This window comes from Primulina eburnea, chromosome 17 (genome assembly GCF_022965805.1).
Source record: "Primulina eburnea isolate SZY01 chromosome 17, ASM2296580v1, whole genome shotgun sequence".
NCBI lineage: Eukaryota > Viridiplantae > Streptophyta > Magnoliopsida > Lamiales > Gesneriaceae > Primulina > Primulina eburnea.
The window spans coordinates 10425868-10436978 of NC_133117.1; the positions used below are offsets into that span (position 1 = coordinate 10425868).

Below are 11111 nucleotides of genomic sequence, written 5' to 3' on the forward strand. Positions count from 1 at the left end.
CAGTCACGAACAAAAGCATTTTGCCCGCTTCATTTCAGTTTTATTCTTCAAAATTACAATCAGTTTCTAAGAGTATACAAATTTCAGAACTTATTCTCTTCAATTTGCAGATCACTACACTTTCCGAAATGGCAAACCAGATCCCAGCCCATATTTTGAATGCGATGGTCATCGATTTTAACTCGGTTCTATCGATTCAAGAAGCAGAAATTAAGAATGTATTCCTAAAGCTTGAGTCGGCAGGTCTCAGGATGTTATTAGGACAATCTTCTCAGAAGATATACCTCAAGGAGGTCAATGAATTCTATCGGAAGGGATTTATCACTGCTAATGACACTATCTCTGTTACTATTAAAGATCAGTTGCTACTCCTTTCTGAAGAAGCTTTCGGAGAAATCTTCTCTCTGCCAACTGATGGTTATGTCAGCTTTTCTGAAGTAAAAACTCAGGATATTGAAGAAATGCAGTCTTGATTATCTGTTGATGGACGGAAAATCAAGGTTTCCGATCCAAAGAAGGAACTGAAACCAGAAATTCAGTTGTTAGCTGATATCGTGGCAAAGGGAATATTAGCAAAAGCCGGTTCTTATGCTGGTCTTACACTCGAAAATTTCCAGGTAATGACCATAATCATGGGTGAAAAGAAAGCAAATTGGAGATATATTCTTTTTAACATCTTGAAGAATATGCTCAAGTCATCCAAACAGTCATGTGGCTTTGCCATCCAAATCAGTTATCTGTTAAAACTGAAGGGTTTGGTAGCTGAAAATGCTGAAACATCATCAAAATTCAAGGTCTTTACTGCCAAAAACACCTTGCCATCAAAAACGAAACCAGAGGTTGAGCCATCACCAGTCAAGAAGGCCAAAACAACAAAAAGGAAACTGATTCTCAGTGAATCAGATTCAGAGAAAACTCCTTCCCCTAAGCTTGTCAAGAGACCAAGGACTCAAAGAACCAAACCAATAACAACAGTGGAAGACATTCCACCTGAGAAAATTATTCAATCAGCTGCTCAACAGCCCATTCAAGCTATCCCCTTGCAAGTAGTCTCACCTGATGATTCAGTTACCAAAGCTAAGACACCAGCTAAGGTAAGAGCTCCCTTGACTCTTGTAAATCGCCCTACCATCCTGCCTAGAGCCAGATCTAAAGGAGTAATATTAAGGGAACCAGTGCACTCCACACATTCTGGAATGGATCTTCCTCACATTCTCTCAACTGACAAAGGAAAAGGCAAGCTGGTTGAAGAATCCCGGCCATCCAATGTCATTCAAACACACATTGACCTAGTTTGGGAACAGGTCAATACATTTGCCACATCACAATTAAAATCTTTCGATTGTTTGGAAAAGCTTCAGAACAGAAATCTTTGCCAAAGAACTGAAGCATAGATCTCAACTGAAAAAGTTCATCAAGCTAGAAGCGATTGTGATGAAAGTAGTCAAAGCTGCTACAATTCCACAGGCATTAGAAAGGCAGAAATATTTCTTTGATCAGATTCGCGTCAAAAATCTAACAAGAATGGTAGCAAAGCTGAAGTCCAACTACAATCCAACAAGTCCAACTGCATACAATGATAGAGCTGTGTTCACTCAATTGGACACGGATCTTAGTAGTCTGCTGAGTGAAATCAGATTTTGGGAAAAAGATCAGGAACTAGTTCTTCAAGACAAACCCCCCAACTCAAATACTGAAAAAGATTTATCCTCCTCTCCACAAAAAGAACCATCTCCACAACAGGCAACTGAAAATCCAGTTCAGGGAACGCCTCATTCCTCTCAGACAGAACATCAGCTATATTTTGAAGCAGAACTATCCTTGGCAAACATTGATGAAATCATTCAAGCTGTTACCTTGGAAGCTCAGCTAGAGGGAATACATTATGACTCAGTTACCCATTTAGCTGAACAACCAGAGCAAGACATTAAGAAATCATCTGAAGCACCAGCTGAGTCACTTATTGCTGAAAAACTTATATCTGCTCAAACTGAAGATCAAACTGAAGTGCCAAACCAAACTTCAGAAAAAAAATAACTGAATCGGAAAAAGCTCAAACTGAAGCACCAGTTCAGCCAGAAAGTTCTGCTGAACAAGACATTCAAACTGATGAACAATCAAAACCCTCAGAACAAGAAACTGCTGAACATGTATAAGGTCAGTTGCTCACCGAATCAAAGGAGCAAGAACAATGTTCAGTTAATTCTCCACAGGAGGCCCCTATGTATGAACCATCCATCTCCATCATTAAGCCAGACAGTCCATTTCTTGATCAAAGCCAACGTTCATCATCTCAAATTCAAGAAAACATTCCAGCTCAGCCTATCAGCCTATGGCTGGAACAATGGAAACTAATCAAGTATTAGTTCTTTTTGGACAAACATCGAAGCATTCAGAAACGACAAGTCAGCGCCCTCCAATTCAATCCACAGAAATGGATGTTGTGCTTGAAGAAATCCAGAACATACAGTACAATATGCAGCAGATGCTCGCTGAAATCAAGAAAATTCAATTAGAACAACTGTCTCATACTGTCAAATTAGATTCTTCGACTGAATTTGACTCGGCAAAACTAAACGCTCTTCAAGCCAACATGAATTCTCTTAGCAGAACTGTGCGTGAAATAAAGAAGGGGCTAGCTAACTCACTCTTTATAACTCAGGATGTAATCAGTCAGAGAGTTGAGCGACTGGAAACCTCTGTCTCAAATAAAATAGAATTGCTGCAGACCTCCCTCACAACTGTTGCCACAAGTATCTCATCAGATGTAAAACTTCTTTCCATTGACGCTCGAAAGTTATCAGATAAAATGGAGTTGTTTGACAAAAATGGGGAAGAACAGCAGCTGAAGAAGAATTAATGCAGCAGAAGAAGAATTAATCAGATTATTAGAATCAACTGATATTATATTCTCAGATTTTATGTTATCTACAAGGAATCCAGTTATTTTATGATTCAGTTGCGTAATCTATTATCAACAAAGAGCTCAGTTATTTGATCTTAAACCACTTGGTTTTGTCAAACACCATAAAGGGGGAAATTTTTGGAAACTAGATTCAAGAGTTTGACAAAACATGAATCAATCGATTAACAAAATATGAATCAACTGATACGCGCAAGAAAATTCGGCAACTGAACTTATCAAATGAAATCAGCTGATACAATGATACAAAGTAAACTGATCAGTTGGAACTGATCAGTTAAAACATTCAGCCGAATGCCTTAAAAGTCTCTCAACTGAAGATGTCTCGGGAAAGATCAAAGAAGACATAACAGATTACAAGAGCGCCGCACAACAACCAAGACTACTTAAAACAACGCATTCCGGACAAAGCAATCAAGACGCCGAATTACAATAAATGAAGCAAACAATATCGAAGGAATAATCAAGTGGAAACCAACGGATACAAAGATTCAAATTTATCTCAAGATTACCGTTGGAAAAGAAGAGTATAAATATGGCAGAAGAAAAAGAAGAAATAACGATCACTCAATCTTAAACTTGTTGTTACTCTGTCAAAATCTTAGCTCACTCTCATTTGAATTATTCGTAGCAATCAAGGCTACAATCTGAGCTTATTAGCACTCTGTAAAAGTTGTTAGATTCAATTGTGCTAATATCAGTTACGCACTGAGAATATTGTGCAGAACTAAGAGTTTCAGTTTTGGCAGTAGTAAGTCCAAACTGAAGTGGGTCTGTACAAGTGTTGTACTTGATCAAAGTCTTTTAGTGAATATCCTATCCTTGTGATAGAAGGGGTGACGTAGGAGTAATTAAATTCTCCGAACATCCAGAAACAACTCTTGCATATTTCTTTCAGTTTCGTATTATATCTTTCAGTCAGTTGATTTCCGCAACTACTCTAGTTTAACTGATTGTTATTGACCAACAAGATTCCAAGATTCAGTTTGTCAACAAACTGAACTCAAATATTATTAAAGAACAATTTTAATTGTAAGTGTTTATTCAACCCCCCTTCTGAACACTCTTGTTACGACAACCGATCCTATCACATTATGACTATTTCACTTGAATTTTTAAATGCTAGTTGGTTGAGGTTTTATTTTAAAAGGGCAAAATATTTTATAAAAACATTTTATTAGATTGGCCGGAAAAAAAAATTCTAGTACTTTTAAAGCAATAAAAAAGGGCAGACATTTCATATGTATAGTATATTACTCAATAAAATTTTTGTTTTAGATATCCAGGTAACTCGTGATGCGGCTATGGCAGTTGGCAAGGCGAGCAGGTCGAGAAGTTAGTTCACGACATTTTATCTATTCCTATTAGCATTAAAGTTGTAATAATTATCAATTTACACAGCTAACCGTCTGTTTGGGGCATTTATAGATGACGGTGTGAGGCCACTTGCAGAGAGCGTGACTTTGAAGGTAAACATCTCGATGGCGCGAGTTAGGGCCTCGATACTCGTGAGTTCGCCAAGTAAGATTAAAGGCTTTTACGACAAATACGAGAAGACGTTCTACGGTCCCGTGGTGATCGCAAACTCGCTTGTCACTAGCTTTGTAAGCATTTACAACTCATTTATATCAGCATTCATACTTATCTTTAAACTTTGAAAACCTATTCTTTTGTCAAATGCAGCTCATGGTCGAAGCTCTTCGGGGATTGCTTGAGATGCAGCTCCGACATCCTGAAGTGATGTCTCCAGATGTGTCTTTGATGGGTGGGCATTTCTACACTTGGATGTCGTTATTGGCTCAAGATGAAGACAAATTTGTCAACGGAAATCTGGTGGATATAGTCAAAGGTATTGATCCAAAATGGCCTTGCCTCTCGTGGGAAAAGCCACGAAGAATTCTCATCCCTGTCTACAGACATGGGTACTGGTTTTTGTTAAAACTCGTGAAAGGGGTGAATAAGTGCAGTATATTTGACTTGCAGCGGAGGCACGACCCCAACGTCAAAGCTCTGAATGAGGACATAGATCCTATGCTTATAAACACTGCTCGTCTGCTATCCATTGTTGGGAACAACCCACACTCTGAGAGGGCATGGTACATAAAGCTACATGATGAATTTAGATCGAAGATTAAACAGTAAGTTGTCATCTTTCTATTTAAAATATAATAACTTCATTATTATTTTTATTATTTGTACGTAAATAATAACTTCTTTTTTTATTTTCTTTTTTCACAATGAAGATTCTTGAGCATTTTTGTATTAGCGGTTGTTGGATACTCTTTGCCGAGGAAGAGTGAGCAAGTAGTACTAACTTTAGATGATAGAATATTATCTGAGTTTAGATATTTTTTAGCTTGTAATATGTTCGATAATGATTGGACATTGTTATGATGTATTGGAAAATTATATGTAGTTATTGGACATTGTTTTTGTTCTATTGTTGGTTTGGGTCGAATTTACTTGTGTTTTGTGTCGACCATGTTGATTGTGAGTCGATATGCCTAACTTTGTCGACTCTATTGATTTTTGGTCGAACTTGTTGATTTCTGGGTCGACCATGGTGCTTTTGGCTGTGGTTTTGGTCGACCCTTGTTGATATTTGGGTCGACCAAAAATCTTTTGGCTCGAACAAAAATCTTTTTGGTCGACCAGATTTTTGTTCGACCACTGTGGTTTTGGTCGACCCTTGTTGATATTTGGGTCGACCATGGTGCTTTTGGTTCGTTTTGGTCGACCACTCTGCTTTTGATTCAACCCACACTGCGCTTTTGGGTCGACCCATGTTCATATCTGGGTCAACCCCTCTTCATATCTGGGTCGACCCATGTTGCTTTGGGGTTTAGGGTTTAGGGTTTTAGGGTTTCACAAACATGTTATATGTTTTAACATGTGAATCACGAAATCAAAGTTATGTTACATTTTAAAAAATATGAATCGTTATTTCACTGTTTTAACATGTGAATCACGAAATCAGAGTTATGTTACTTTTTAAAAAATATGAATCGTAATTTCACAATCATGTTTTATGTTTTAACATGTGAATAACAATCTCACAATTATGTTACATTTTAAAAAATATGAATCGTTATTTCACAAACATATTATATGAATCGTAATTTCATAATCAGAGTTATGTTACATATTAAAAAATATGAATCGTTATTTCACAAACATGTTAAATGTTTTAACATGTGAATCACGAAATCAGAGTTATGTTACATATGAATCACAGAATCACAATTTACATTTATGTTACATTTTTTCGACAATTTGAATATCAATTAAAAAAAATTATGCACGTACTAGCAATTTGGGCCGGAAGTTTAAGATCGACACAAAAACAAAATTTATGTACCAAAGGCCGTAACTTTGGGTCGACCCTTGCTTGCTTTTGGGTCGACCCAAAGGTGGAACTTTGGGTCGACCCACAAGCTTGCATGGGTCGACCCACAAGCAAGCAAGGGTCGACCCAAAGCTCCATCCTTTGGGTCGACCCTAAAAAAATGGTCGACCGAAGTTCAACCTTTGGGTCGGCCCACAAGTTACAAGTTGACCCAAACTTTCCAGCCTTTGGGTCGACCCATGGTGCTTTTGGGTCGACCCAAACTTCCAGCCTATGCTTCTATATTTTGCTGAATTCACCGATTGAAGGAATTCTATTTTGTTTTCTTCTGCCAACTCTCTTCTCTAACAAAAGAGGCAACTCCAATGGAAAATTAATTTTGCGTGGCCATTCATTTTCTTCCGGAACAGGGTAAACAGTCTCTGAGTAAGCCATGCACCATGACATTGTAGAATAGTACTCTGAACACAGATCATATATATCAATCTTTGCTAACCAACTGGCTGCAATGTCATGAGCATATGGGATTCTATCAATATCAAAAACTCGACATGTGCATCTTTTTTATTCCAGGTCCACTATGGCCGAATGTCCACGGCTCCTAACATCGAACTCCAGACTTCCTAATTCAAAAACTTGCATTCCCTAGGCATCATTGAACCTGCTACGAAGAATCCCCTCGATGGTAGGGGTCAAATTAGTGTTACTTACAATTGATGCGTGGCGATATCGGGCAAACCAAGATGAGTTCAGTTTCTGCAAAGAATCTAAAAGTGTAATGATTGGCAGCTTCCTTTCTTCAAGTAGTCTAGCATTGATCGACTCAACCCCATTTGTCGTCATAATATTGTAATGGGTCATTAGACAATAAGCTCGAGTTCATTTATCAAGTGAATCTCTCTCGTCCAAAAATTGCGCTGCCTCAGGATAATTATTCCTAAATTCATTGTATGCGTTATAAAACTCGAAAGGCTTATAAATTTTTGCAATGTGCAACAACTTTTCGGTTTCACCCTTCTTTTTGAATCTAGTTTTCATGTTTTGGGATAAATGCCACGTATAATGACTTATATACAGTAGAAACCGCATTAATTATTCTTTTATGTCTGTCTGAAATTATCACCAATTCATCCTCGTCTTGTACTACTTCTAACAACTTAGTTAAAAACCAACTCCACGAAGAAGTACACTCGACATCTACGATTCCCCAAGCCAAAGGATATTGATGATAATTTCCATCTTGTGCCGATGCCACCAGTAAAACACCATTACACTTGCCCTTCAACCACGTACCATCAATCGATACAACTTTCCGCATACTTCGATATCCTCTGACGCATGCACCAAAGGCAAGAAACATATACTTGAATCGATTTTCCTCGTCGACAAATATGTCTTTTATGCTTCCTCGATTCATCTGTTCAACCATGTGCAAATAACAATTCAATAGAGTGAAACTCTTCGTAGGATCACCTTTCAACATATTGTTTGCTATTTCTTTCCATTTCCAAGCCTTGTAGTATGATATATCAGCATTCATACTATTGCGCATTATTGCTATCACCGCTTTTGGTACAATTGGCACTGGATGACCTTAGAAATTATCCACCAACATATCTCGAACAACAGCAGAACTCGCTCCACAGATTCTTTTTCGTCTCCCAGTCAAACCACATGTGTGTGTATTGCAATATGTATGAACAGAGAATGCATGTTAATCATTCCTAATCTTTGAGGTCCGGATTCTCCACTTACAATCAGACACTACATATTTTACGGCGTACACTTTTTGACTACTTTAAACCGTCTCAAATTCAAAGCAAGCTTCCAAACTTATTCTAATTAGCTCTTTTTTCACAGCTTCTCGGTTTGGAAATTCTTGACCAACAAACAAGTTTGAACCATCCGTGAATGAAAATGTGTCATTATCAATATCCACATCCGCAACCAAATTTGCATCAGCATTTGCAACCACATTTGTCTCGACCTCATTTGCGTCATTACATGTTTCATCATGTAACTCGTCTGTGTTACTACGATCCACATGCATGGCATCCACATTATGTGCATTCGTCGAAAATGGAGAAAACTTACTGTGTTTTTTCTTCAAATGCAGCCGAATTGGTCTTCAAATACAGAAAATCTGGCAATAGAAGTAGATTTACATCTAGATATGAGGTATGAACAACAACAGTCAATTTCTATTTAATGTAATGCGGCAGCCGTAGATGTGGTAGATGAGGTTTTTACATTTGGGCAGCTGGTAACCCAAATTTCCATTTTTTAATTGGGGAGGAAGAAGAAGTGGGTCGACTGAGAAGAAAGAGAAAAAAATAAGAGAACAATTAATTTATTAAGTTAATAGTTTAATGAAGGTTTAATATAATAATCAAGAGTCAATTCCATACCGGAGAAGTTTCGACATCGGAAGCTAATTAGCGCGTAAGCAGCGCTGCGCCGTCCCAGAACTCAATGATAATCGGACGGTGATCCTCGTCATCATCATCATTACGAGGGACTTGGATCACATCTTTTGTTCTTTCCACTGCTTGAAGTGATTGTTACGACCACGAAGAAACGAAAAATCCCGGAAACCACTGCATTACATCCAGCCCGAAAGATTGAATCAAGTCCATCTTTGATGATCACATCCCACTAAGGCTACGAGGGGTTCAAAAACCTTGAGTCTGGCTTCCTTCTTTTTCCTTCAAGGGGCTCGAATGACTAGCTGCTAAACGTCTTACTTCGAGTACTGGATTTACTTTCTACACCTATTGCTTGATCGCTCGCCAGTTGCGATCTAGTAGATGCCCGCCCGAAAGAATCGCTCACTAGCTATCCTTTCTTATTTGATTCCTGGTCCTAAACTTGGAATTACTTCTTTACATTCTCGTAAGCACAACCACACTATTCCCTCTAGCAACTTTTGATTCTGCAATATTTTCTTCATTAATCACTCCAGATTCTTTCATTTCCTTGTAAAGATCATTTCCTGTAGCAAGAGCGCGAAAAATTGAGCGTTCTTATCACAACCCTTTTTTGTAAAATAAAATACACTAGAATAAGGTAAGGACTCATCATTCAAAAATGACATGTCGAGTGGCGTTAAAGAGGACTGGGGAGCCTCTCGAAGTCTCCAATCTCACATATTTATTCCGGCCTGCAGGTTAAAGAAGCTCGACTGGACCTTCTTTCTTCATTTTTCCCACTAAAAAAGGAAACCGCAAACACTGACATTGCCACAAGCGGGAAGTTCTTTTGGGCTCCACTTGACTTTTGTCAGTTCTGGCAATTCCACCCAGAAGGTAATGGGTTACTCCTACAGCACGTCCTTGTACAATGCTCAAGACATTTGCCGCTCACCTGTTCTGCCATTGCTCCTCCCGCCTTTTCTGTACAAGCCGTGTCTTTAGTAAATTTCTCACATGTTCTGCCATTGCTCCTCCCGCCTTTTCTGGCAAATGATATGTTCAACTATGCCCACCCAATGTAAGAAAATTCTTTTTTTAAAAAAAGTCAGAGTCTTTCTTTTTTAAATCTTTTATGTATTAATCCCATTTTTTTAATTGGCCCCCTTAAATCCGCAAACTCAAATTCAATTTATTCGAAGATAGATTTGAAGATTGAAAATTTTAATTTTTTTTATTTAAATTAGAGCGAGTTCGAATTTCACCCCGAAGGATCCAAATATATTGGCGAGTAGGTCTAACTATTCGGATCGAAAAATATTTATTTAATATATAATTATATAACATCAATAAATTATTAAAAATTACATCACATACTATCAAATAGAAAAATTAAGGCTCGATTTTGGTCGGAAAAAAAACGTTTGAAAATGGTAAAGGAGAATCAAATATTTTTTGAATAAGTTGCATTCGTTTACGCTTTCAAACATAAAAACTCTTATGAAAACGTCAATTTTGTAACATAGATATACAGATCGACATGACCAATGAATTTTTTTTAATTTTTATGCAAAAAAAATATTAATTTTCACTCTAAATATAGATCAGATCGATCTGTAAACAAACAAAATCAATAAGAACGTCTCCCAAAAAAATTATTTCCTTAGGAAATGACTCAAGAGAATTACAAGTAAGTGCGGTTAAGTTTTAAATTTATTTTTAATCTAAGACAAATTATCTCCATTCTTCTCAAAGCGACAGGAGAATTGAGTTACCCTAGGATTGGGTGTTTTTTTCCTTTTAGATCAAGATGTGTAGATGAAATGAGTCATTTTTGGGGAGACGATACGAAAAATATTGGATTCATATTTGAGTTTATCGAATTTGAGCTGAACTCGAACACGTTCGAACTTTCTTGAGCTCAATTTATTTAATTTTATTCGATAGTTAGTGAGGCGCTTACATACCTTAATATTTTATTAATATAATATAATTACATATTAAATGAATAAATTTTGAGGCGTACGAGAGTACTTATTTTTTAGAAATAGTTAACGAACATGTTCGAATCTTTCGAGCCGAACTCGAATTCGAGCTTTAATTCAAATCAAATCTGAGCCATATATTTTAAAATTTCGAACTTCAAATCAAGATCAAACTCGAGGATTAATTTTTTTTGTTATATTCGGTTTGTTTGTAGCCCTTCATATACCCGAAAAAACCAGAGTGGGCCGGTTAAATTTTTTTAAAAAAAACCCAGGTCCAAGTTGAAATTCGATGCTCGGGCTACATATTAAATTATATAATTTCCCACCACACTCTGCTTTAATTAAATTAGCTCCCTTGTGTTAATGCATATAATTTTTCTCCTTTTTTGACTCTCCATTTTCATTCCAACTCCCCCACACGTCAAACAAGTTTAAAATAGCTTAAT

At 37.2% G+C, this 11111-nt stretch overlaps 2 protein-coding genes across 2 annotated transcripts; one reads left to right on the forward strand and one right to left on the reverse strand.

The window, feature by feature from the left end:
- Positions 1-4299: 4299 nt before the first annotated feature.
- On the forward strand, positions 4300-5776 carry LOC140817856 (uncharacterized). Its single transcript, XM_073177648.1, has 4 exons — positions 4300-4527; positions 4607-5061; positions 5167-5227; positions 5579-5776. The coding sequence occupies exons 1-4, from the start codon at positions 4405-4407 to the stop codon at positions 5774-5776; spliced, it is 837 nt and encodes a 278-aa protein (XP_073033749.1). The 5' UTR covers positions 4300-4404.
- A 1520-nt stretch (positions 5777-7296) lies between these two features.
- Positions 7297-7821, reverse strand: LOC140817857 (uncharacterized). Its single transcript, XM_073177649.1, has one exon. It carries the CDS (start codon positions 7819-7821, stop codon positions 7297-7299), a length of 525 nt encoding a protein of 174 aa, XP_073033750.1.
- Positions 7822-11111: the final 3290 nt, after the last annotated feature.

What these genes read in the sequence shown, in the direction of transcription:
- LOC140817856 (XM_073177648.1), top strand. Translation starts at nt 4,405, where the DNA reads ATGGCGCGAGTTAGGGCCTCGATACTCGTGAGTTCGCCAAGTAAGATT. An exon ending in ACTCGCTTGTCACTAGCTTT is followed by an intron (nt 4,528 to 4,606) that starts GTAAGCATTTAC and finishes TGTCAAATGCAG; the next exon opens with CTCATGGTCGAAGCTCTTCG. An exon ending in TGCCGAGGAAGAGTGAGCAA is followed by an intron (nt 5,228 to 5,578) that starts GTAGTACTAACT and finishes TTGGTCGACCAG; the next exon opens with ATTTTTGTTCGACCACTGTG.
- LOC140817857 (XM_073177649.1), bottom strand. Translation starts at nt 7,821, where the DNA reads ATGCGCAATAGTATGAATGCTGATATATCATACTACAAGGCTTGGAAA.